Below are 27,308 nucleotides of genomic sequence, written 5' to 3'. Positions count from 1 at the left end.
AAAGCTTTAGATTTCGAGTTTTCAGAGAGCTGTTTATCCTTTGACAGACACTAGAATAGCAAAGAACTGATATTATTGTAATCTATGGCGTATAAGCTTTCCTGCGATATACAATTCATCTACTTTATTTTTCGCTTCCGACAGGGTCTTTAATAACTATTCAGATCTACCTGAGGTAGGTGCTCATAGTTTGTCTACATGTGCACAGAATGATGACTCACTTGTTGACACATATGGCATGCTCCAAGCTCCTAGTCTCTTTTCCAAACCTTTCTGATTCATGTGAATACATACACGTGCCTCTTCAGAAAATCGTAATACATGTATATAATCACGAGGTTCATGATCCACAAAGACGAACAAATTTAAAGAATTATACAGCAGTTGCTTAAAATATCAGGTTTGTACTCTGTCGAACTCTGATTATTACACAGACAAAGTTTCAGTTTGCAAGACATTTTCTCTCGAAATGGAAATTACTTCATTGGAAAACTTATTTGTTTACACTTCTGAGTGAGGAGAACAAGCTGAAATAATACTAAGACCAAGTTAAATTCTATATCACAACCAGGATGAAAAGTCATACTCGGCCTGAATGGTAGGCTAGGTATACCTGTAGACATGGCTTCAGATGTCTGAAAACAAGACTAGCTCAGCTGTACAGTGACACTTGGGAGACCTCATTTACAATGTAGCCACCTAGACGCACATTCTGTCTGGCTCTTTCTCATACATTATGCATTACATACTGAGTATATGTCTTCAAGTTAGTCTGCTTTTTTTATCTTGAAAGGTCTTAAATGCTGCATATCTTACTCGCCAAGGGAATAAACACTGGGATCTTCTACTTACAGTGTGTGCCATGGCATATGGCAGCAAACCACTGGCATAACATGCATTTAAATAAGGTCTGAAATGGCAGTGTTGGTTTTAAGTGCTTTTTACGATCCTCTGGATTTCAGAGAAAATAACAGAATTCAGACTGCAGGTCAGGATTACATTACTGTACATATGATTAATCTATGATCAAGGATTTATGTGCTTCTACCTAGAGAGAATCCATGTCTGCTTGGAGACGTCTCTTAAAATCTTTTGAGGCTCTCAGAGAGGGAGTTGGTGAAGCCAGACACAGTCTCAGCGGAACATATCCACCCAACGAAATAGACCGATGTTTCAGTCTAGCTTCTACCTGGCAGGCTAATATCTCATGCCTGGCAAACAAAAGTTGTCAAAATGAAAGTTTGAATTAATTTTCACTGCAAATATTGTATTATCTTGAAGACTAACATTGAACAGTAATCTCAGTGAAAGGGGTATCATTATAAATTCACATGCTGTGCTTAAAGGGGAATCCAACCTTGACAGCAAACTAATTATAGTAGTCAGAGAAGTAGACTGGTGAAAGTTTGAATGACATCAGACAAACAAAATTCAAATGATATTCCCCATCGTTACTTTTGCATATTTATCTACTCACTACACTGCAAAAAAAATGCATCCTCCTTTAAAAGTGGCTTGTCATATTTTGACTTACTAGTATGGCTTAATTTTCATCTAGAGAGAGAAAAGCCATCCTTATACATGTTTGTTTGCCTTCAATAAAAAAAAATTAAATCTACTGAAAGGTTCAGCAAAATGAAAATATGAAAGCAGATAAGCACTACTCAGATTCGAATGCCCAAGATAATTCAAAATACACATACCTACAAACAAACAGTGCATTCTACAGGTAGGTGTGTGCTGTTCACAACATTACTTCAACAGGTACAAGATATCTTGATACTTTAAGAAGATATAAGAAAGAAATAGACACACTGAAGACTGTAGGTAAATACTCAAACACAAATGCATCTTTGTTGTACTGTCCAATAATTCAAATGGCTTCCGGGAGTGTGGATCAAGTTCCCCCTCTCATCTTGACTTTCTTGTCCTGGAAAGAACGACAAAGAAGGAGAAAAGAGAGGAAAATAAGTTACATTGAATGTACGATAGTTACAGGGAGGATGATATATCCTCTTATGTCTCTCATATCAACATATGAAGTTTCAAGAGATTATATGAAACATATGCACATGGAAACTGGGTACTAGGAAACTTGAGGTGTGTTAAACCTGAAAGTTCCAATATTGTTTTGTGACTCAAGCAGTTTTAGATAAAGTTATGCACAATTCGTTCACTTTCATTTTTTACTTTTAAAATATTGGATAGAACTGTAAAGATAGGATGTCTTAAAATTAGTTTGCTCTGAGCATGACAGAGATACTGGGTGATTACAGAGGTGCAGATAATAAAGAGTTGTTTGAGCTAGACAAATGTAAAGACAGATAATACGAGAGAAAGAGGCTGGAGTCGGATCGTAAATACCCGGTAGTTGATTTTGTGATAAAAAAAAATTAATTGGAAAGTAGGGGGATGGGGGGTGACAGCAAAAAGACATTTTTAGTGTGACTACGCATATAAAGTGCGCACAAATACATAGTAATGATGGAATGATATTATGTAGGCATCTAGGAGACAATAAACATTCTGCTGAGGGCCAGGAGGGTGTAACTCATTGAACATCATGGCCCTGTTTCATAAAACTTGGTATCACTAACATCTGCCACATATCTATGACAATTCTGCTCTTAGCCAATCGAATGTAAGGATTTCAGTAGCTTGTAACAACCATCTTATCTTGTTACTGATAACACGTTTAGTGAAACAGGGCTCTGGACTTCACAACCTTCTGGCTCCCAACACACACAACACTGTCGGATTATCACAAGATGAGCTCGGCAGACACCGCCATTAAAATGGAAGACACAATTGGGATTCATAACAGCAATATTCATCCTTTGCAATTTGGCATATGATATTCACGCAGCGTCACGGTAGATCCAATTTCAGTGGTCGTAAACATGCTATAAATCTTCATCGCATTTTCTGGCCAAATTGGGGAAAATATACTGTTTCAAAATATGGTACTTTTCAATGAAATGAGCTCATTCCCTTTATGAGATGCACCTGCAAATTGCCATAGATAACATGTATACCTGGTTTCCCCAAGGTGTTTCTTATGAGCTTTCGCACCATAGCATCGGTACAGCCTATTTTTCAGGGAAACTGTTTTCAATGTCATATGTATCTAGAAGAGGAATCATCAAATGAATTATAATAAACTGAAAACTGAAAAGTCACCAAATCTGAGGAGAGAGAATTGTAATATTTACTTTTCATTGCATTTCTTGGTGTCTTTTTTGAGAACCAAGGTAAATAGTTTATTAAAAAACATGCTATCGCAATAATAACCAATCATGTTGGTGAAGGTTATGGTGATACCGGTAGTCAAAATAAATTTTCCTAATCAATGTAAGTTTAAACAAATCTCATAATGGTACACTGTGGAATTCATGAGAATACAACCTAACCCAATGTTTCTAATTAATCCCATGCATGACACAAGCTATTTAAAAATGTAATAATCAAGTTAACCGCGACAATACAGAGCAAAATATTTACCTTATGTTTGGGGCAAGTCATGGAGTAGTTATCTTGATGTAGTTGACACTCTGCAAACAAAACAGAAAAAGAAAAAGAGGAAATATATGAACTAACCTTGTAAAATTGAGTGTAAAAAAAGTAAAGAATATACCTCATGTCGAATGTGATGTCAACCATCTGCAGACATTCATATCAAACCTATAAACAAATTGCATCTTAATCCCTTGTAGATGGAATTTAAAAAAAACACAGACATGACATCCCCTCCCCCCTCCAATCCAAAACTGAGACATCAGAAACAATGCATTTTTACATTTTTAATAAATATCAAATCCATAGAGTAAGATTTTGCAAAATTTGCATATTCTGCTGCGAGAAGCCTTTGAAGCATTTAGTGCTTTTTTAGCTGTCAGGTAAAATAACCACCACTATCGCTATCACTAAGACCTTCAAATTCAATCTTATTACATATTAGATAAAACACAATAACTGATATTGTGCAGTGTTTAGCCATACCTAATTGATATACACAAGGTTTTTAGTATTTTATCCGACAAAATTTCCCCCAAAACATCGCCATTAAAAGAAAAAAAAATTAAAAGGTGACAGAAAGGAAGATGGGGAACATTTCCATGACCCCTCCTCCTAATGTGTCACCTCTTAATTTAGATTTCATGCAACCAGTACGACAGGTGCTACAGGTGCTCCCCCCCCCCCCCACCCAATCACATACAGCATATGAAGCCAGGGCCCCCTCCCTATCTGGGCCCATGCTACACCACTGTGTGCAGCTGCAATAAAAAGGACTTGGTATTAAGAGCTAACTCTTAGTCTTACCTGACTCAATAGCACACAGGTAGTGGTAGACTTGCTTGCATCCTTTATGCATGCAACCGATGGACGCCCCAGAGTCTCGACACAGGTTGCATTTCTGAAAATCAAATTAGAATTAGAAATTGAAAGTAGTAATAAATTATATTTAACTGGGGAATGAAGGGGCATGCTCGATGGGAATGGTGAGACAAATATCATGGGGGGGATACATGTATTGATTCAAGCTGGCGAGTCATATGCCACATATCCATATATCTCAGGACAGATACATGTATACATGTAGAATATGAACGATTCTTCATATAATTCACTGATATTTAAAAATTGTCATCAATTTCAGGGTACATGTAGATGTTAAAATACAAATGTTTCATATCATAGTAGACACATACATGTACTCTTTAAAGTTATCTTTGCAGGGAACTGTACTGAATTCAACTGCGTTTTTGTTCAAAATCATTAATGATACATTATGTTCAGAAATATAATCTTCGCAATATTTCTTTAGCTCAGCTTCATGTTGCCAACTGCAGATTTATTTTTGTTTTATCAAGTGCAACATGAAAGATACAATTGGAATTACTTTTGGCACAAAATCTAGTCTCTTTTCAACTGTAAGCATTAATCAACATTGTTTACAACATTTAGAGCAAGCTATACCTTGTTTTCAGCTTCCTTGGCTGCTTCATGGATGCCATAGAGAGTCCCCTGAAGAAATATGACCCCCTGGGACCAGACAGCGCATTCTTCATGGACCCATAGCTCCACGTAATCGCTTTCACTTTCACTCTTCCTCCTCTTCGATGATTTCCTGCCCGTCATCAAGGACATGTCCTCCATGTACGTTTTGATCTGCCGCCACTTACGAGTCTTTGAGAGATCAGCCTGCTTTGCCATCAACGACTTTCCTCTCTGGCTTCTGCTATCCTGCACTGCCCCTTTCCTTGATGTTCCTGCAACTTGCCTGCCGCCTTTGGAGCTGCTGCAGTGCGACTCCCGTTGGTCGCTCCCTCTGTGTCGGTCATTCTTTGACATACTGTCTCTCTTCGAGGAGCAAGGTACATCGCATCCTGGTGGATAGTAGGGTCCATACAGGTCACCGAGTATTCCAAAGTTTGGAGGATTGCCACACAGTGTACATACCCATAATCCTGTAGGACTTGGGCACTCTGAAGAAAGAACAGCAGCCTGTCCAACATGTCCAGCAACAAGATTGTTTTGTCTCTTGGCGTGTTTCACCACCTTCTGCTTCTTTTTCCCACCTTTGACAACCTCCTCTTCAGCGTCCGGTACGTTGATTAACTTGCTCGACACAACGCTCTCGATGTTAGCACCTTGCACTCTTAGTACAGGCCCTCGAGCTACATGCACAGGCACACTGGCCTCTGCCTTAACTTTCACAGGAGTTGTAGTTTTAACTTGCTTATCTTTACTCTTATCTTTACTCTGATCCGCTTTTTCTCCATCATCCATCACCAGTTTCTTTTTCTTGGAGTATTTCCTCTTAGGTTTCTCCTCCTCCCCTTCTTGTCTATTTCTACTCCCCGGGGGTCTTCCCCTCCTTTTCTTCAAGGGAAGAGAATCATTCCCAGTACTACTTCCACTGTCATCAGGACTCTTCCTCTTACTTTTAGGAGTAGTCATGAGGTCCTCATCACATGAAGGTGGTGTCTTTGGGGCATGTTTATCATCCTCAGTTTTCTGTGAGGAAGTGGAAGCCACATCATGACTTGGCTCACTTACATGTACAGGGGAATGCTTTGATAATGTAGCTTCACTTTGGCACTTAGTAGTTTCTGGTAATGACTCTCTTGTGGACTCCTCCTCTTTCACTTTAACAACTTCTTCTGTACACATTGTTGATTCTTTGGTTTGATCAGGGTTTTGAGGTTGAGACTGCTTGGACAAAGGTGGTTTGAATGGGGAATTATCTAAATCACTTGTACTGTTAGTAGAGTCTATGCTTTCTTGTTTTTTGATACCATTTCTTCCATTTGACTTGGCATTGACCTTCCCACAATGCGCCTTGGTCACTTTTTTCAAAGGAGTTACGGCCTTAATGTCTTTTTCACTTGATAAGTCACTTTCTGATTTAACAATATCAGCATTTTTGTCCTCTGAATCTGCTAATCCATTCGAAAGTCCTCCTTTGTCTTGATCTTTACTCTTGTCACATGCTCCATTGCTTACAGGAGTTCTTTTTGTCTTCGTGCTATCTGCAGTGTGATTTGAGGAATCAGATTTGACGGATTCTCCTGGTGAACCATTTTCAATGACAGGAAGGTTCTTGTCTGAAACGATTTCATCCAAAGTCTCCTTGACTTTTGAATCACTGAGCACTGCTACCATTTCCTCTAATCGAGGCAAGTGCCCGGGGTCAGACATCTTTCTATGTCCACTGTGATTCCGGGATCTTTCACTGTTTGGCCGCTGATCCCCAGGCTTTGTGTGTATAAGTTCTACATATTGTCCTCTACTGTCGGTCTGGTCAACAGGTCGAACCTTAGGGGAAGGCAGTGGGTATAACTGCTGCTGGCCAGGTGGTTGCGGATATGGACGGTGAATGCCAGCAGATCCTGGGGATTTGGACCTGCCGTGGGACATTGGTGGCAAGTGATCGAGAGAATTTGCAGGAAGAGTAGGAACGCTTTGAGCACGGGAAGCTGTGGGTGACATCTGAGAGACAAACGGTACAGGAGAACTAGCTGGCAGACTCTTTGGACTATGTAGGGTTCCTCCAGGGCGCATACTGCTTGGAGAAGCTAAAGGTGGAGAGGCGTGATTGAGGTGATTATGTGGTGACGTAGGTGACGTAGGGAAGCCAAATGGTGTGGAGCGATTCCCTGGAGATGTCTGGTTATGAGGATACATTCCAGGCCCATGCATCATGATTGGAGAAGGTATGGTTGGACCAGCACTGGCAGATCTTGGATACGGGTGCCCATGTCCGTTGGGACTTCCCAAAGGGCTCGATGCAGGCATCTGTCTCTGGTACGGACTGGACATTCCTCCAGAAGGATAGTTTGTACCTGGGGGCGCAAACCCACTGTTCAAAGGAGACGGAGAATTCCCATGTGGAAAGTAGTTGTGCGAACCTGGCCCTGTGGAATACTGGCTGGCATACCCAGATAATGTCTGTGAAGCTGGGCCAAAACTGTTGGACGACGGTACTCTCTGCTGATCACCAGCAGGTGGGATGCTGGGGATTCCTTGCTGTGGGTAATTGCTTGCAGAGTTCTGGCTTGGCATATCAAAGTCTTCGGTCAGGGCCCGCATCATAGGACCCATCTTAGACTGGTCCATGTTGTTGACAGGGTAGGAAGGATCTTGTTGCTGCTGTTGTTGCTGCTGTTGCTGCTGCTGCTGCTGCTGCGGTGGCATGCAGGCAGAAGACCTTTGGTTATGATTGTAGAAGTATTGGTTCTGCTGCTCCATGACTTCTTCTGTTTAATAGTCAGTAGTCTTCAGGCCTGTGAGATATAATACACAAGAAAGAGAGAATATTGTACAGTTAGTATTTTGCTCAAAAATTTCATGTGTGTTTCTTTTTTAGAATTATAAAATTTGCACGAGATATTCTGAAAATTCCAGATTTCTTAGCCCAAAAGCAATTACAAAGCAAAGCCGAATATGCAATAAGGTATTCTGGGTCACCGGGTCTTCCAATGTACAAATGAAAAGAACAAAACTCATCAAAGCACTTTTGTGTAATTTAATATCTGTTATCCGAAGTAATGTACAGTGTATATCTGCACGCCATGTCTGTGGTTGCACGGGACTCGTGACATCACATGAACCTCAGGAACACAGACCCGATAGTTCCTTCTTTTCCTATCAATAGTGGACAAGACGAGAAGAAAAACAGTCACGAAAAGCTCTTTCTCAAGCCTACTACAAACAGCTAATGCCCTAATTTCACTCACCACACCGGGAATAGATGAAGCCTTCTTCATCCAATGAAATATATTCATATCTCAGTATATATCTCTACTATGCCAGCAACAATGTATGCCTCTGATATAGGGAAAGGGCAAACGCATTATGTACTGATCACAAATTATAGCCTTCCTTCAATACTTAAATGTTTTCTTCCTCTCTTTCCCTCTAAAATAAACCCAACACATATTCAAACAGCACCACCACTATTTAATCACCAGAAAAATCCGATAGTAAAACCTCTTACATCGTTGAATTTATTATTTTGACTACAGACTAGTACAGGACATTCTTGTGGTTAATATGATTTCCTGAAAGTTTCAAGAATAAAATGACTGGTTAGTCTGGGAGGCAGGCTAGGAAGAGAGAGGATCAGCTCCACAGGATGAGGTCCTGACGACTGATGTGTGTGTTTAGTCTGAAGTAGTGCTGTAACATCACGGATATCTCCAATTCCGTTTAACCGCCTGTCAAAACCGGACGGTTTTCGGTTAAACGATTTATTAAAAAAAAAAAAAAAAAAAAAAAAAAAAAAAAAAAAAAAAAAAAAAAATCATTTTTTTTTTTGTGTCCGTGTGAAAAAGCTGGAGGTAATTTAACTGAAGGCGCCGATTTGTGCTTGTGAACTAGTCACAAATAATAGTAACAATGTCGTTTTAGAATAATGTGTAAGATCATTAAAGTAAATTAAAAACAGTAGAGGACCTAGGATAGAACCTTGTGGTACACCATGTGTTAAACTTGGATGAATATATATTGAGATCTATTACAAAGATTACTTTCAAACCAAGATGACAGACAAATTGGAGTGTTGTTCTAGTTTCCAAGTGGTAAGTCATCACACCGATTACTGAGCTGGGAGACATTGCCAGGCATAGTGCCAGGTGGAGGGGCATAAATCGAAACTTTTAAAAAAAAAAATTAAAAAAAAAAAAAAAATTATAAAAAAAAAAAAATTATAAAAAAAAAAAAAAAAAAAAAAAAAACGGGAAAACGAAACCGTCCAATTGAAAACGGAATCCGCCATGGGCGGTCGGATACCGGACGGTTAAACGTTTGACTACAGCACTAGTCTGAAGGTATAGCGACACAGGGTGCCCCAATCAGATCATATGAGAGGACAGTATTAGTCCTGTGTGGTATTGAGTGATGGTGGAGGAGGGGGAGGGGGAGGGGAAGAGGAGGAGGGGTGGGGGAGGAGGGGAAGAGGAGGAGGGGAGGGAAAGGAGAGGGAGAGGAAGGGGAGAGGAAGGAGGGAAGAGGGAGGAGGGGAGAAAGAGGGAGGAGGGGAGAGGGAGGGAGGAGGGGAGAGAGGAGGGGAGAGGGAGGGAGTAGGGGAGAGGGAGGGGAGGAAGAGAGGAAGGGAGGGGAGGAAGAGAGGAGGGGAGAGGAGGGGGGGGTAGAAGCCATGTGAAATACCACTGCGAAGGACATCACCACACATGTTCCACAGCCACTTCCGCTGCAACAGTGGATTTACCAACTTACTGGACATCCTTACTTACAAACTTTTTGTTCAACATTTATGCAATAATTCCAATAATTCATATTATAGTTAAACTACTTTGTTATTCATCTATAGGCAATCTCTTAACATTTGTTTCTAAAAGGGAGATTTTCCCTCATTAGTTTTTAAAAAACATATTTATCAGATTTTTCTTCATCTCAGCTGGGTTCTTTTCCAGTATCACTCTCAGTTCCAGTAGCTGTTTTTTTTTTTGTCCAACTGTTTTATAACTAAAGAACAAGAAAAATAATACCTGACTGCACACATCATGTACTGTAAGTATAACCTTCGTTCAGCACATAGCACATGTACATGTAGTAGACTGTTATGTTGGCCTCCATTGGGGCTCAGCCTCCCTTTCAGAGTTTACAAAAATCTCATTTAACCATATTGTGGTTGTATTCTACAGATACTGTAGATCTTAATTATTTATATCAACACGATCAAGGTCTGTTGAAGCATTTTGCATGTACAGTACGTGCAGCCTTTCACACACAGCTAAAATTCATTGTATCAAGAGCTGATTAGTTTAAAGCTGTTTAACTCAACTGTTTTAAACAGCTTTAAAGAAAAATTTCTGTGTGAACATCGTTTATAAGATGTTCGGATAGATACAAAGTGGGATTCATACGCCCCTCAAAGCAGGCTGCAGATACGAAGTTCATATCTAGAGAGCTTGACATTTTGTGTGTGAACGGTTATACGTCTTTAAACTGGATGGAGCGTGCGCTTTGTTTGATATGACCTGACCTTCAATGCGCAATGGCACTACTCAGTACTGCGCATTTTAAGAGCAGTAGTTAATCACGAAACGATTAACGATCGTCGATCGCACCAAAATTTCTGTACATGAATGATGTCGTATGTAAATCTGATTGGTTTAAAGCGCTTTAAACTAATCAGCTTTACAGAATTTTACTCGTGTGTTTTTAAAGACTAATGTACTGCTTAATGAACTTACAAAGTAGCAGAGTTACTTTGAGCTTCAAGTGAAAACAATCTAATATGACTCAGTTGTGAAAAAGATCATTAAAGGATAAAATGCAACCAAATACACATGTACATGTACATGTAGACGTTACATCTTGTGATACATCTTGGATAACAGGCAAAAAATAATGACTCACAAGAACATACTCCATTTCATGCCAAAGCTGAATTCTGACAGAAATTGGGAACTTTTAATATACAGTGTATGTAGATGTGAGTGTACAGAGTACATGACACACTATAGTTTATGTACAGCTAATGATGTCTCAAAAGGTCCGTCGTCATCAGCTTGAGTTTGCCAAATAACCGCTATTTATGATTCAGGAAATTAGCCTGATCACGAAATAGCGGGCTATTTGGCAGGTGGCAGGTGAAGAATGAAGATGCAAATAGCAGGCTATTTGCTCTGGAAATATTCCCAAAATATCTTGGGCTAGTTTGCAAAATAGCCCTCTATTTGTCAAATCCGTCTTCACCAGCTTGAAGACCTCGCACTATGCGCGAACACTGAGCAAAATATCTCAAGCTCGTTTTTAAGTTTCAAGTTTCGAGCTGATGAAGATGCGATTTGTAACTTCGGGCAAATTTCCCGAATCAGAAATAGCGGGATATTTGGCAAACTTGAGCTGATGACGACAGGCCTAAAATGACCTCTGTCCAAACCCAGACAGTGAATGCCCATTTCAGCATTACTGTCAGATTCTATATCAATCTACATGTACAAATAACCTGTCATACTGCATATTTGAGAAAAGGCTAGGATAGATTGGTTTGCAGTACAAATGAACCTGAATTAATTGTGTAATTATGGATAGAATATTAGAAATTATGAATACAGAGAACAGCCTCAAACTGTACTGAACATGTATATTCTACACATGTATGTACAGTATGGTACTGTATAACCTCAGCTGGCATAGATACGTATAATGTGTACATACTGTAGGTACTGTGAATTTACTTAGTACTTACAAATACATACATGTACATGTACTTGCAAGTGCCCTTCATTCTACCCTCCAATTAAATATCAATGTTTACTTTTGTCCTCTTTTTTGTTTTATTATTTTTGTATTCATAAAAAAGCTAGACGTGTATCGCAGCATGTACATCTGGGCCTACACGTACATGTACATGTACATTGTACATGTTTATGTAATATTTAACTGTAAATCATTATCTTTCAAATTCTATCAGCAACAAAGTGAAAACTCCCAAAATAGCTTTAGATAATAAATATACATGTCAATGAGTGCAGACCATTCTAAATTCCTATTTGATTTGACATGCAAGCTTTTATTTATTTTTGTCCATTTCTACAATGTATTTGGAACCCTGCAAGAGCGGAATTAAGCACATTTTTCAATTTCCAGATTGCTTGCACTCAGACGGGCAGATGATTCAAACAGGAAATCTCTTCACCGTGATGTACATGCAGCAATGCCTGTTACGGACAAGGTCACATGGAAATCCCAAAGAACCCTAGACAACTAACTCAAAACGAGTGGCCAGCATTTGAAACCCAAGCTTTTAACAGTACCGGATGTAGGAATGAGGACTTCAGATAGTAAGATTTCAGTTTTTTAAATAATTTTTTAAGTACTGCTGAAATTACTTTGTACCTTTGGGATTGCATCCAATCATGTTGAATAGTAGTCTGACTTCCAAACACATTGACTTGTTCCTCCTTGGTTTAAAAATGGGCTAGAGTCTGGAATATGTTAGAATATTATGTACAGTACATGTACATGTACATGTAGACTACACATACCCTCGCCTCTGAATATGTATGGAAGATATAAAAATTGTACAATGTACATTACACTTTTACAGTCTACATGAACCTGCAATGTACATGTACAGGCGGTACAGGTATGTACATACATACAGTACATGTACATAAACATAAAAATAATGCAGCACACCGCCTACTGTACATCAATTTCAAACAGGGGTATGAAGTTAGCACTTACAGGTGTATGCTAAGTTGCTAACTAATAGACCTGTTTACTAACATATTCAAATTGCAGTATGCATACTTTTTTAAACAAAGGTGGTGTTGACAGCCTGGAGGCTTGGCGAGACTTGTCTGACATAGCAACAAGTAATGTTAGAAGACTGGATTCCAAGAATTGAAGCTTATTCATTTATGCATGTTAATAATAGGTTAATGAAATAACTCGTCACTAGGTCCCCAGGAAAGAAACATCCATAAATTTGAATATGAATCAAATTTGAATCAAATGTGTGAGTAAGTCTAGACTCTAGATGTACTGTACATGTACATGTACATTACAATATAACATGTACAGTACATCTGTACATGTTATAGAACTGTCTTTTAATGCTAGTTTTGTTCATTTCTTGGCTTGATTCATTTAACAGTATAAAATTCAACATTCTGCCAATGATGTGATCAACAAACAACTGAAACTCTGTGACAGGCAATGAAGATGAAATCTCAATAAACAAACTAACCAGTATATTTAGACAGCATTCACATGAATGTTCTTGGGACGACACTGCACATTACTGATACGTACACTACAGTATACATGTAGCCATATGTTCTGCTTATCCAAATATTCCAAATTATAATTTCACCCAGACAAGATATTTTTGCTTCCCTATACCGTGAGGCCAGACTGGGAGACAGAGGGCATGTCTGAGTAGATACATGTAAAGGCACTACGAAGTTTTGGAAATATGCAAGGAACTATCCGAGAATGCATGGATCATATTCAAACACAATAATCATCAGTTGGTGCAACAAAAGTATTCTTAATTTGTTTGTTTTTTGTTTATTTTTGGTAAAATCTCAGAAGGAGATATGGATATTAAATTATCATAACTTTTTCTCACTATTTAAAGAAATAATTTCACTCTTTGACTACAGTACATCATACTGTACTTGCAAGTTTTCTCATGAAACAAAAAAAATAAAAACAAACAAATGAAAACAAAAATGAGTGGCCTGCACAAGGAAGATGTACAGCTGTATGTATTGATGTAATTAAAGACCCAGGGTAAATATGACTCATCATAATAAACATTGTCATGAAATGGGATGCCCACACACTGGTAATTAGTGATTGTTTTGAATCAATATTTGTCCATGTAAAATGTAAACAATGTTGTAGATGTGGTCTGTAAATTTTTCAGATTATATTGTGCCAAATAGGCCTACGCATATTTATAATTTGTATGTACTTGTGTATGCAAATTCCCTGAAATGCGTACCGGTACATGTACAGTATGTGTACATGTTGTACGTGTAAATGTACATATGCATTGTGCAGTAGGCGTACAGGTATGTTTATGCATGTTAATGTTGACTGTTCATTGGTATGACGAATGCATTTGGAATAATTTTGGATCCTCCATTTGGCATGGGCTTGATGGTAACTTGATGGTCCTTCAGAATTCCATTGACCTAATTTATGATCTCCATTCCAGTGCTCCATTACACCGCACTGCATCATTGTCAAGAGACAGCTGAGCCATCTGCAGTCATGTTATAACAATAGGCATCAAAATAATAATAATAGTAAAATAAAGACCTGCAAAATGCCTTTTTCTTTGAATTCCAATTCCAGGAATGCACCTGTAATGTACAGGTGTAGATGTGTGTTTATTTTTACTAGTGTGTTCTACTTTACACTATCATGGTTGAATTTTGACAATATTTGTTAGAAGTGTAGTGTGAAACTGTGAACATTACAAGGACAGACTATTGTAGCCTAGTACTAAGCCTACATGTACAAATGTAGGCCAGTTTATGATTGATTTTGTTTGTTCCAAGTACAGGGGGGTATACAGTATCCTACATGTACGTGTATGAATTACAAAATACAAACATTTATAGGCCTTAACTCATTTCTGAGTTGTATTTGTAATTCTATAACTTTCTTTTCTTATAACATGGACACTTTAGGAAATAGCATAAAGATTTGTTTTTCTTTACATGTACATATTAAACACTTTATGTATACAATGTGTACATGTAGGCCTTGTAGGGTATGTTTAATGTAACTTACTATCCCCCAGTTCTCCCCGCCCCCGCCCCCTCCCCCAACAAAAAATTAAAAAATTTGAAGGTGTCCAGTTTTCGTTGTACCGTATTTGCCGGCGTAAAGGCCGCATATATTTTTGGAAGAGAAAATATCAAAAAGTTGAGGTGCGGCCTTTACGACGAAAGATTAAAAAAAAAAAAAAAAAAACGAAAGTCAAAACCAGCACGAATTTGCATATATGGGACTAGAAACGGTAAAATAACTATACCACTATGGTACAGGACATTTCCACACATCTTACCGACAATTTTAATTTTAATTTGCATTGTTGACATGAAGACGAAAATAAACGTGCTAACACAACATTTGCGATAGATCTTGATCTAAGTTTGTGCCAATGCATTGCATAATTAAAGGAAGGGACCCTTAATAACGGAGCTGTCGCGAACATCCATCTGAAGTCGCCATTTTGTTTTTCCATTTTATGCAGTTTCGCATTACACCGTACATTGTGGTAGGGGTATATATCGGACACCAAATCTGCCAGTGATCACTTTTTTAGCTAAACTTCCGGTAAATTATAAGAATATTCATGAATTTGGTATCAGTTTGTAAAAAAAAAATAGTGTTTTCGAGAAAATTATGATTATTTTGTTATGACCGTATGTTTTTTTTTTTCTTATTTATTTATTTATTTTTTTTCCTCTTTGAAATGTCAAAGTTGGGATGCGGCCTATGCGGTGGTGCGGCCTTATCGCCGGCAAATAAGGTATTCAAGAATTCAATTTCACATAATTCCAGAAGATGAGTTTTTTCTACATACATGTACACATGTTCATTGTATAGTGTGAATGCTCTGCTCTACTTGTTCTCACATACATGTACATGTACATGTAGATCTGAGGCAAGCTTCTTCAGCGATTACGTCTTGATTACTCTTCCAGCTGTTTCCATCAAACATAATCCAGATTTGGCCGAGTACCAGAAAGCAGTTATAAAATGGAAAGTCTATTGACTCTGTATCCTTCTGGTATTCAGCTGAGTGGTGTTGGATCACATGGCAGCTGAATGAGCTGATTGCACAGGAGTGATGGGAAAGTAAAATATAATCATACAAGTACCTGTATGTTAATCAGACAATCAAAATATGTATGTACTGGTACCTGGCAATGTAAAAAAAATACATCTTTTAGGATTTGGAATGGTAAAAGTGTGATTTTCTCGCAATGATTATTTAAAGTATATTATTGTTACATGACCAGAGTTTTTTTTTAGCTTTCCAGAGCATAATTGCTCAGCGCTCCCATGGATTGTTATGGCCGCTACCTGGATATGTTATTCTTTCAAAATTGTGGCGCATGTGTTCATTAAAATTTCGGCATGTGGTGAATGGTAAATGCAGCCCAGTAACCCTACATGTAATTTTGAGGTACAAACCTGACTACACTACAGGTTGACTGCACATAATTTTTATATGAATGCCTAACTGCCAATGTATATTACATGTACTGTACATGGTGTACAATGTACTGGACTTAAAACATGAACATGAATGCCCTTTCCTGTCTTTGATTTTAATAGGAGTGTGATAATACAAATGTTTGAGCCTGGACACCAGACTATGATTTAAGCTGACCACATTTGTGATGTTTATTCTACCAGGTCACATTCTTCCCACAGCCCCTGCCTCAGTGCCCGAGACTCATGGATCATTGCACGCTCCAACCATGGACCTATTAAACACCCCAGCGTGTTCTGTGCCTTTCTACTCAGAGTTTACAACAACAAAAAGAAAACTGAAATGTGTGGGTATTGCCCGAGTCCTGTGTGTCTCAAATGCATTGCAGTGCATACTAAATGTAAAACAATGCACACGTTGTACATTATATTTGTAAGAGCATTGAACATTCCAACATGCCGGGTTGCTCTTGCCTTGGGAATACAGTCTTCAACTGTAAATGCAAAGTCTTCGCGGAAACAAATTTGCTGCTGGCAAATGAAATGTTTCCAATATTCGTATGACGCATGGCAAACTAAGAGCCTACAATCTACAATCAAATATAAGGTTGTAGATCCTATATCGCAACAGGTTTATTGATCATCAGTGATTGTGACCAATGCCATCCTATTTATTATTCATCACGAATCCAAAGTCCACTTTTCATAAGGACTACAAACATAACAAAGGCGGTAGGATCTAGGAGGCCCTTCTTACAAAACAAAAATATTTCTGCAACTCAATATCAATTTAACATATTTTTATTTCAAGCACAAAATATGTTTATTAATGTCAGAGTGGACAAAATTCTAATGGAAACGTTTTCCAGCCTTGTTGCCAATTGGGCATTTTCATGGTCATTTAAGAATAAACTCTACAGCCTACATGTATACCTTTACTTATACAGCCTTTGTACTATTGTAGGCCATTTTATAGGAGTATCTGAAGCAAGTATCCACATGGATTAGTAACTTAGCAACCAAGCCCTCTCCCTGTTGATTTCTGCCCTGAATGCCCTTGGCCAGATTGGAGTGGAGCACTGTATTGAAATGAAATTTTCATCAATGGCGAAGGTTGTAGTCCATTGTGCGCATACATGTTCATGCATCACGCTACAATTACTGCAGGTACTCAAACAATTAAAGAAAAAGCCATGCTTGAGAGTTTTCACAGATAAGGTATCTTGCGTACATACATCAGCACAGCAATGGCTTGTATGGACTAAAGTGGGGGAGCACTTTCACTTTGGGAAGCAAAATGGAGATCTTAAATCAAATTGGAAAAAAAATAAATTAACTCTCCAGTTATACCACTTTTCCTACAGGGAAGTCCAAAAAGAGCTTCTACTAAAAAGAAATCAAATTTTACACACAGGTAGGTGTTCCAATGTGTATCATACATGTACATAAAGCGAGTCTCCATTGATATGCACAATATGGAAGAGAAGTTGTGTAAAAGACAAAATTTAAATTACAATACCGAGATAAAAAACCAATACGAACAAATGGTACGAGAGCAAATCAGTCCGCAACCACCCCCCCCCCCCCTTCAAATTAGACGATAACAGTATACAAATACAATTTTAAAAACTCATAACCGACATTGCCACCTGTAATATCTAGAAGAAGAAAAAATCTAATTAGAATGAGAAAGATGGATATCTTACCAATCAAGATATGTCACCAGACGAAGTGCATATTCCACATGGTTGCCAATATTTGAGCAATGCTTATTATGTAAATTCCATTAATCCATGGCAACAGCGATTCGTTCCTCTCACTGCCAGCTTATTTTCCTACTTGACTGCCCCGCTCTGCTCTTCCACCGTCCATCCAACCAAAATGAAAAACTCTTGACTGAGCTGAGATGAATTTTCCCCTCGATGATGAAATTCTTTCTCCTAGTTCTTCTTTCTAGCGCTGATTTATGCGAGGTACTCTGAGCTAGCCGAACGAGCCCAGGCTTTCATTAATCACAAGGACTGGAGGAGCAGGGAGAATGCAACATGCGTCCTGTGTGGCTGATTGATGCTAGAATTCCATGGGTCAATCATTCCATACAAGCAGGCAGGTTGCTGTCCACCACAACGACAACGACTGGCATATGGATGGAACGACCAATGAGGCCTGGTAGCATATTAGCAGTGGTACCTACATGTAGGGGTAGATCATAAGATGAAAACATTGATTAGTATTCTTGACCGGGTTAGGCTTAGGCAATTATGGTGCAAACATTATGGGACTATAAGAAAAATAAATCCCTTTTACAGAATTTTAAAAAATGTATGGAGAAAAGAATGACAAGAATTACAAGATGTACAAAAGTTGTCCATGTCTTAATCTCAATGAGGCCATTGTCTGCTAAATAATTTTCTTTCCAACAGTGTTTGCATAGCTGCATAGCATTTTCCTAACCTGTCCTAAAATGTTAATACAAATTTGAATTCCTTTCTCTTCATCACGATAAATACAAGTAATTCAGAACATAAGTTGGAAAATAAATCATAAAAATCACACACAATGAGCAGTATCAACTCACTTGCAATCTAATTTAAATGAAATTGTTCTAGAACCAGTCTAGACAGAAGTTTTGCATCATCCAACTGAGGTTCATAAGTGTTGCAGCAAAGCAAACTGTACTACAACTTACCAGTCTAAGGCCAAAATACATGTACATTCATAAATGCCTCAGACTGTCAATCTGTTATTATTTCAATTCTAGCCAATGGCAGTAAATCTAATTTCATTTTCAACTGCAAAACTAGAAACATCTGGCATGCACATGTACACTTTGTACAGTAGGTCTTCATGTAGTCACCAGTCACATACAAATAGAGAAATAAGACAAGTACCACAATGCACATGTATGACTTACAGTAGCATTGCTTTGCCATGAGCCATGACCTCTGAACTTACATGTAGTCATGCACTAAGGTAGAAATGAATAGCAAATTAGCCCACAAAAACCTTATAAATAGCTTAGACTGAAAAATAATAGGCCTGTCCTTGATACAGATTGCCTTGAAGGAAACCTCAATTTTTAAACACAGCTGTGGTGTTAGAACCCTAAAAATAAAGTGGAAATAAATTAAACGTCTGATTGCACAGTATAATTTCTTTTTTTTCAGGCCAATTCGTAACAGAGTAATGAGGATTCGTCATTCGTGGAATACAATATACTAGTATATTATGCCATAGATTATATGCAGGATACAGGCCTACATAATGTATACACGAGGCTTACAAATATTTTTGCCATAATTTCAATGAGACCAATTCATTGTTTAGCGCATGTGCAATCAAAGGAAAAACTATTACCGGTAGATCTTAAATTTTAAGTCAACTTAGCCAGAAAAAGGGAAACAAAAGCTACATTTACACCATCACAATCCAATGTTTCGTCAGAAGTTGCTAAGCAACTATATGTAAACACAAGAAAAAAATCACTGGTTTAAGCAGTGTGAACGCTCACTCGTAGGTGAATCATTCCAATTTTTGGTCACGTGACTCTTTTCGCTTCTCTGCTTTATAAGCAGGGTAGTTACACAACACAAAAGAATAATCAAATAATGGTTTCTTAGGTTAATATGAGGTTTTCCAATAGTGCAAATGGCAATTAAAATTTAAAAAACAATGTTTTTTTCAAAATGGTGTTTGGGCTGTGTAAAATGAGCTTAAAAGTTAAAACTTGAATAAATTTGGTGAGCAATGCATCTATCTTTCTGGACGCAATGCTCATTTGATGCAGACTGATCTTATCGAACATGAGCACCTAATATGTCTCAATGTAGCCTCAATGTAAACAAGCCTTCTCATTGTTCAAGACAAACATCAATCAAATTGGCAATGTCCTCACAGAAAGGCCACTTCCACATTTGAAAAGCACCATGCAAAGAAAATATTAGTCTCCTGATAAACAGACTATTTTCCTAATATTTTTTTTTAGAATACCTCATGTACATGTAAATCATGCATTTTCAATAAAGTAAGCCTTTATGAATATGTAAATGGTGTATGATGTTATTGTTAGAGCGATCACTAAGGACAAGGCAAAAATGTAGAGTATCAAACTGTGTCTTGTCCGTAATCCTTACAATACAATCAGGCCTTTAAATAGGATTTTAGTAGGGGGGTGCAGACATTATATGAAGTGGATCCTTCCGAGGGCACGAAGTGCAAGAACAGGGGGAAGGGTAGGGAAAATATCGATGCTTTTCGATCTGAAAATCATGTTTAAGGTACAATTTTGGTACAATTTTTGGCAACATTTTATTTAAGCGGACCTCTCGCTAGCTGGTTGGTCATCCCCCCTTAGTTACGAGCCTGACCATGCATGGACGACAGCAATCTTAAACTTGCAATCCTAATATTCATTCCTTGCCTTATAATATGAACCAACGTTGAATTGAAAGGGTATTTCTTATGAAGACTAAGCAGTCACAACTGGCAAAGAACAGCATGGTATTATGCCCGAGTGTGTATCATTGTGTGTCTGTATTGAGGCCTGGGCAGGCTGCATGCATACTGTGTATTTAGGATCTCCGTGTCTGACTCCCTCGCTCCATTATGCTCGGTCTTCTCCCTGCATGGGGCAAGATGTGCATCGTCCCATACAAATAGCACAGTGAATGCAATGGTTTAAATGCCTATTTTTAGGAAGCACTACCCGATGAGTGGGTTGTTGTTGGAAAAAACACGATGGACTTGGGCAACGGAATTGGAAAGGGTAAAGAAAATACCATGTCCATGCATGTCCATGCATATCCAGGGTACATATAATCGGTGACATTGTGAAATAGCTTACCGTATTTACAGAGTAACGAGATAAAAAGCTCTGTATTCAAATTATTCATTCCCATTTCTGCCACAGGTTTCAATAAGGTTAAATAAAATCTAATCAACATTAATAAATAAAGAATAAAGCCCAAGTTCCTAGCCTAACCATTCACAAGAGAAAAATATATTCCACAGATAATACAAAACGGATGGACAGTCAAGTACACATACCAGAAAAAAAGGAAAGAAAGTCCATGGCTTTACGTTTACCTGGCGTTTACGACAGTCCTTTATTCTATTTTATTACTCATATTTGTCTTTGTAAGCAATATAGCCTCCTGTTTCAATGATATACTGTAGGTTACTTTGTCAGCCTAAACTGGAAGCTTCAGGAATACACTAAGTGGTGTACCTACATGTATGTAGGCTAAATGTATTGACAAGCCTCCAATGTATTGGCCTCTATGTCTACCGGGTAATATGTTTTATTTTAATACAAAGGTTTCGACTTTCGACGATATGAAACAGATGCAAGATCTACACTGATTAGTTCAACATTGTGTAGTACACTATACATGTGAAGATATACTGTATGTTCTACATACACTGTACATGTAGTGTAGATCTATCAGTTTGAATGTCAATGCATAATCAGAAATACTTTCACATATTTTCCTACTCGGGAGGGTCACATAATTTCACCTGCACTTTCCCCCTCCATCTCGCATCCCAACCATTCTGCCCATCTATCCAGACCATACAGAGCCGAGTCCTGCCATTTTCTCGTTTTCATTTGGCTCTCTTGACTTCATGTAGGTAATCAAGAAAACTCTCCGGCGAAATGAGAAATGCCGCCGGAAATGGGACTGATTGCCAGAGATATTTCCCATCTTATGTTTTCCATCAGCTCCTGCATTGCACTCAGAGAGAGGATTTATATTATTCCAAGACGGATGCTGCTTGTAATGTCGCATTGGGCCGCTGCCTAATTGCTTGTTTTAGAATTTGATGCTAAATGCTTCTTCAGCTGCCTCTATAATTCAACATAAACTTAAGTGATGCACTCCTTCATCCCCCAAACATGCATTCCTAGTGGTGGTGCAATGGGGGTATTTCTACATCAATGAATAGAAAGAAAGAAGAGATAAGCCAATGTACATATGACAGGGCTCCACATTAATGATTTTGGAAGGGGGTTTGAATTTACGTTTTTTGGCTCTGTTCACAAAAGCCAAATTTATTTTATTTTATTTTTTATTTTATTGTTTCTTCATGAAATTTTGGGGTCAGGACTTTTTTAGGCAGCGCAGTGTCCTAATTTAGGCGCCTATTATTAGCGTCGAGCCCTGCATATGGACTGCTGGAACAAATACAATTGCCTTCTTCTACAAAAAGCCTAAATGTACTATCACTAACAGTGCACATGTACAGTACTGTGGAAACAGCAAGTCACTGCAGAATGAAAATAACAAGGTCAGCACCATATGCTTCTTGAGGTCAAAAGTTAGTAATTCGGGGTCAATGGTCTTCCTTCTTTAGCTCAGGGTAGAGAAGGAAAACAAATCAACAGATCTTTTCCTGTTTCTACCCGATTTCTACGAAAGTATCAAGATCTGAACATGTGCATGAAGCAGATTTCAGCATTAGAGCACCTAGTAATTATCTCCTCATATAAACATGGAGCTACTGATATAAACAATATTTTCTGATTGTGCTGCTATGAAACTTGATTGCATAAAATCAATGAAATGTAGGCAAACATTTGCACCCAATCACAAGAGTTTATAAATGCCTGGATATATTAAATATTTTTTGTAAAGAAACTTGCATCAAAACTTCATATACAAGTTGACACAAAATGACAACCATAAAATGCAACCCCCCACCAAGAGATTACTAGTGAGTGCTGATTTACAAAGGAACTACATGTACATGTACAGGCATATACTGTACATTTACGTTAGACGGCCAGTGAAAAATATTCACCAACATCAAAATTATTCACCAACTCATCCAGTAATTTCTGCGACACAAATCTGCCTACTAGTGATTCACACCATTAGGGCTAAAAGCTTTGCGTTTACCTAACTCGAGGGAAGGCTCTCTCTCAGTAAAGGGTGAAATTGCAAGCAATTTTCACTAACATTCTGTATCATATTGTAATTTCCATGGGAGATAATATTGGAATTAGACATCAACAACATGACTGTATATTCTATAGGAAGTGACAAGTCTACATACTGTAAAATTGTGTAAATGTACATGTTTGGTTTTTTAATTAAACTTGATAACAACAATGTTGTTCACTGATAATCATTCTTTTCAAAGACAGTATTCATTTTATTTAAACGTACAAAATGTTTGGAATAGCAAAATAAGTGGACAATTGGGTAATAAATGCATTACCAATTTAATCCTAGGTAATTGAAAGAAATGACTGCACAAAATCAGATATTATTACAATGTCATATTAAGCATAAAAACTACATCAAATGGAAATTACCAGTTTTACCACTATTGAGAGCAACATTATTCTTAGACATGTATTATATCTGCCCAAAGAGTTTATAATGCTTTAATTCACTGTACCTCAGCAAAAATTTAAAAAATACAAACAGGAGATAGCTTTAATCACAAAAATGATTAAACATCCAAATACAAAACAGAACCTGGAACAAAATCCTCAATGATATGTGGATTGTGAATACACTTTTTTCAGGACACAATAGGAACAAAGGAGTACATGAAAAGAACTATTTATGGTTGTTAAAAGGTGAATCAGAAGAAAAAATACGAAAGCAGAATATGAAAATCTTGAAAAATTCTTTGATAAATAAAATGAAACTGAAAGTATGACACAAATTTGACTTAAAATATGATAAGTTATGAATATCTGAAAGTAGCGAGCATTCGATTAAAATATGAATCTCTAATTTGCAAAGTCAACTACGTGGTACATGTAGGTCTTACATACTGTTTCTCTCAATTGCACTTAAAATCTTGAGTTTTTCGGTTTGGGTTGGGGTTGGGGAATAGCAGGCAGCAGGAGCAAATGGAGTATCTTGGATGACTTCTTGTATCACATACTTATTCACATACATGTACATTGAACAAGTGCTGTTAATTTTATCAACGAGATTCTCCATACATGTATTAAAATTTAAAAAATAAAATCAATTTTCTATCCTTTCAAATATCTTGTTCCCTGTTTGGAAATTATTTGAACATTACTGGCATATTATTCATGACTTCATACAAAAATTAATAATCTGACTGATTTTAAACCTTTTATTATCTTCATGTTTACCCGTGTTACAAATCTCATGAATATTACTACTGACGCACAGAGGGCGGTCTGATCTGTATAATTGAGCAAAGAATAAAGGAGTCAGGTTTCAGGGAAACATTACTCATTCTTTTTGGTAATAATTGTGTTACCGGTACTTCTTTTTCAAACAGGAAAAATCATCATGTTTTACATGTATACGATTGCTCCTTGGCCGGGTATCCAGCCCTGGTCTTCCGCATGATGAGTGGAGATGCATACCACTATACTACTAAGGAATCTGTCTTACTTTACTATTTTACTGATTTCAAATTCACTTGTAAGTCCAATCCAGGGTTTTAACTTTAAATCAAAATTATATAATTTTTATCTAGAATTTAGTTTTAAAAAATAAGCAGTAGACTAGACCTAGATCTAGATTCTAAATGAGTAAGATTTCACATTTTCGGATGAATATGAAGAAAACAAATCATAGTCATTCTCTCTCGACTCTAGCACCTTACTTAGTAAGACAGGGTAGACACCCAACAAAGGCTTCTTTTTTTTCTTCAAAAAAAGTTCAAACTTCAAAAGTTCAAAGTTGAATTTGGAACTAAATTATACGAGTCAACAGACAACATTTAAATTATTCCACTACACAAGCACAGGTACCACAGTAACCGCACCGATGGCAATGTCCAGTCACAATCAAGTACCATATCAAAGATTACAGAGAATATATTATTGTACAAAACGTCAATATTCAAAATGCTACATATTCAAGCATTCAATTTCTTTCGAGCACCAAATCGACTATGCCCTCAGCTCCGCCGTGTTTTCTGCATGTTCCCTGGCGCTGTGTCTCCTGAGCGGGAGAGGCCAACCAGCGATGCGGGGTAGATCGAGGATGCTGCATGCAGCAATGGCCAGCTAGCCTAGCTTAGCACTGCAGTAGTCGCGTCTGTACGCATGGATATGTTCACGCACCTACGTTACACACACACTCTGAACACGACGAGCGAGACTAGCGCTAGCAAGACAGCAACACCGATCGACCACTCAACTTTGACAGATGTTTTTAACTAGAATTCTTAAAAACAAGTTCAGAATGTTATAATTTTCCGTTTAAAAATGTATAATGAGAGGAAATGCATACCTTACCACACTCTTAAGACTTCGAAAGATACCAAAAAGACCAGAAAATCCTTGCCGTCTGGGTTAGCTTGTTCGTGAGATTTTGACTGAAATATATTTGCTAGTCTGCGACGAAGTCGCTGCATTATTATTCGCAAATCTGCAAAGTGCAAACAATCGGTGAAATGTAATTTCCCCCGGAATTGTTCTTCTTCTTTATCTGTCGATTTGCAAATGACTGCAAAAGCACATTAACCTTAGTCAATTGAATGGGGTCATTATTACAAATAAGTACGATGACGAGACATCTTGCCACCCCAACCGTACCCCCCTAATCGCCCATCGGGAATAACAGAGCATTTTCCTCCCGTAAACTTTCCCAAAAGCTCACTCGCTACGCTTGCTCGTATTTACAGCTGAGCAAATTAGGAAATCCAGCAGATTACATCAAGTTTGTTGACAGCGACCTTTGACATTCATTAGATGGTAATGGTATAATAATAATACCAATGGCTAGCAGCTTAATGAGCATAATTTTTTGGGGGGCAGAAAATAAAAAGGCATCACAACCAGGTGGGGGAGGGGGGGGGGGGTGCGAGTAATGACAAAAACCAAAAAAAAGCAACATTTGTAAATCACTAATGGTATCGAATTAGAAATAAACCATATTTGAATGGGGGAAACTTAACCCCCCCCCCCCCTCCCGCCCATCAGTGTCAATGGCTGAAAAATTGTATCTTTCCGTTATGTGGTAGCCATTTGTATAGGCTCCCATTTTTTAAAATCAAAAAGCGCCCTTTTTTTTTGGTGCCCATCCCTCCCCCCCCCCCCCTCTTTGAAAGTTGCTCCGTCGCCTCTGGATAAATGACTGCTTACAAAGGTGAGATAACAGGGAAATCCAACCCTGGTAGCAAAACACTCTTCCTAGGCTATAGCCTGAAAGCAGAACAAAATCGCGAGACATGTAGAAAATAAATACAATAAAGGGCCCCTTAAATTATTCATCTACTAAGTATACAACAAAAGCAATTTTAAGGGCAATTTGGCTACGCCACAAAAGGGGATAAAAATAGTTATTTAGGACTTGGGGGGGGGGGTAGGGCTTATAAGAGTGAGAGAGAGATGGCGCTATTTATGATTCAAATGGTTTTAATTCTCATACAGAACATAATACAAAAAGTATATTACAACAAATAAATAATTAAACAAGACAAATATGATAGCAATATAGGAACTAACTAGAAGCAGAGCTTGTTTAAGTATTAGTTCCTCAGAGGACGTTTTACAAAACGTATTGAAAGCAAAGTATACATAGAAAATCAATAAATTAAAAAATATTTAACAAAGTTGAAATTGTGAATTTTGTGGAATTTTTTTTTTTTAAAGAGAGGGAAACGGGGGGGGGGGTGGGTGGGATAGTATAAGGCAAAAAAGAAAGAAAACATTGAAAAGAAAAATGAATGATTGCAAAAGCTCTAGAAAAGGAAGGTTAGATCAGCAGAATGATGGGGAAATAAATTGAGTCGAGATTCATAATAGTCCACCTGCAGCTAACCGGCGCGACTGTACATTGTAGCCACAGGACCTTTTTAATATCTCGGCCCACTCACACTTTCAGTGACCATTTTTTTATCCAGTCCCTACTGTCATATTTAACTCGTGTATCTTGATACTACACTGGAACTATATATTCGGGCAGTATTCATCAACCACCCCCCCCCCCCCCACCACCACCGGCGAAAATGCTCATGATACGCTAGGCATATGAGACAGGGTTCCCCTTTCATCTAAGAATATAATATTGGAGGTTAACAGATTGACACCTTTGAATGGTAAATAACTCATAAACATATTGTATTTATGATTAGCATCG

General features: G+C 38.0%; 1 protein-coding gene across 2 annotated transcripts; it reads right to left on the bottom strand.

The window, feature by feature from the left end:
• LOC100892059 (transcription factor 20) lies at positions 1–25,576 on the bottom strand. 2 transcript variants are annotated; one of them, XM_003727079.3, is made up of 6 exons: positions 25,458–25,576; positions 17,928–18,411; positions 4,978–7,787; positions 4,321–4,414; positions 3,502–3,551; positions 1–1,930 (listed from the first exon to the last, which is right to left on the bottom strand). In XM_003727079.3, the coding sequence occupies exons 3-6, from the start codon at positions 7,750–7,752 to the stop codon at positions 1,898–1,900; spliced, it is 2,952 nt and encodes a 983-aa protein (XP_003727127.2). In that variant the 5' UTR covers positions 7,753–7,787; positions 17,928–18,411; positions 25,458–25,576; the 3' UTR covers positions 1–1,897. The 2 variants fall into 2 exon arrangements, with proteins under 2 accessions (XP_003727127.2, XP_011680563.2); XM_011682261.2 differs by having other exon boundaries at positions 25,463–25,571.
• Positions 25,577–27,308: the final 1,732 nt, after the last annotated feature.

Source organism: Strongylocentrotus purpuratus, unplaced genomic scaffold (genome assembly GCF_000002235.5).
Source record: "Strongylocentrotus purpuratus isolate Spur 01 unplaced genomic scaffold, Spur_5.0 spur5_scaffold_14, whole genome shotgun sequence".
NCBI classification, from domain to species: Eukaryota; Metazoa; Echinodermata; class Echinoidea; order Camarodonta; family Strongylocentrotidae; genus Strongylocentrotus; species Strongylocentrotus purpuratus.
Note: the sequence above shows the minus strand (reverse complement) of the source record. Positions and strands in the feature narration are given on the sequence as shown.

Coding starts and splice junctions, on each gene's coding strand:
- LOC100892059 (XM_003727079.3), bottom strand. CDS start 7,752: ATGGAGCAGCAGAACCAATACTTCTACAATCATAACCAAAGGTCTTCT. Junction 4,415..4,977: donor CCAAGGAAGCTGAAAACAAG/GTATAGCTTGCT, acceptor TTTGATTTTCAG/AAATGCAACCTGTGTCGAGA. Junction 3,552..4,320: donor CCTGTGTGCTATTGAGTCAG/GTAAGACTAAGA, acceptor TTTTGTTTGCAG/AGTGTCAACTACATCAAGAT.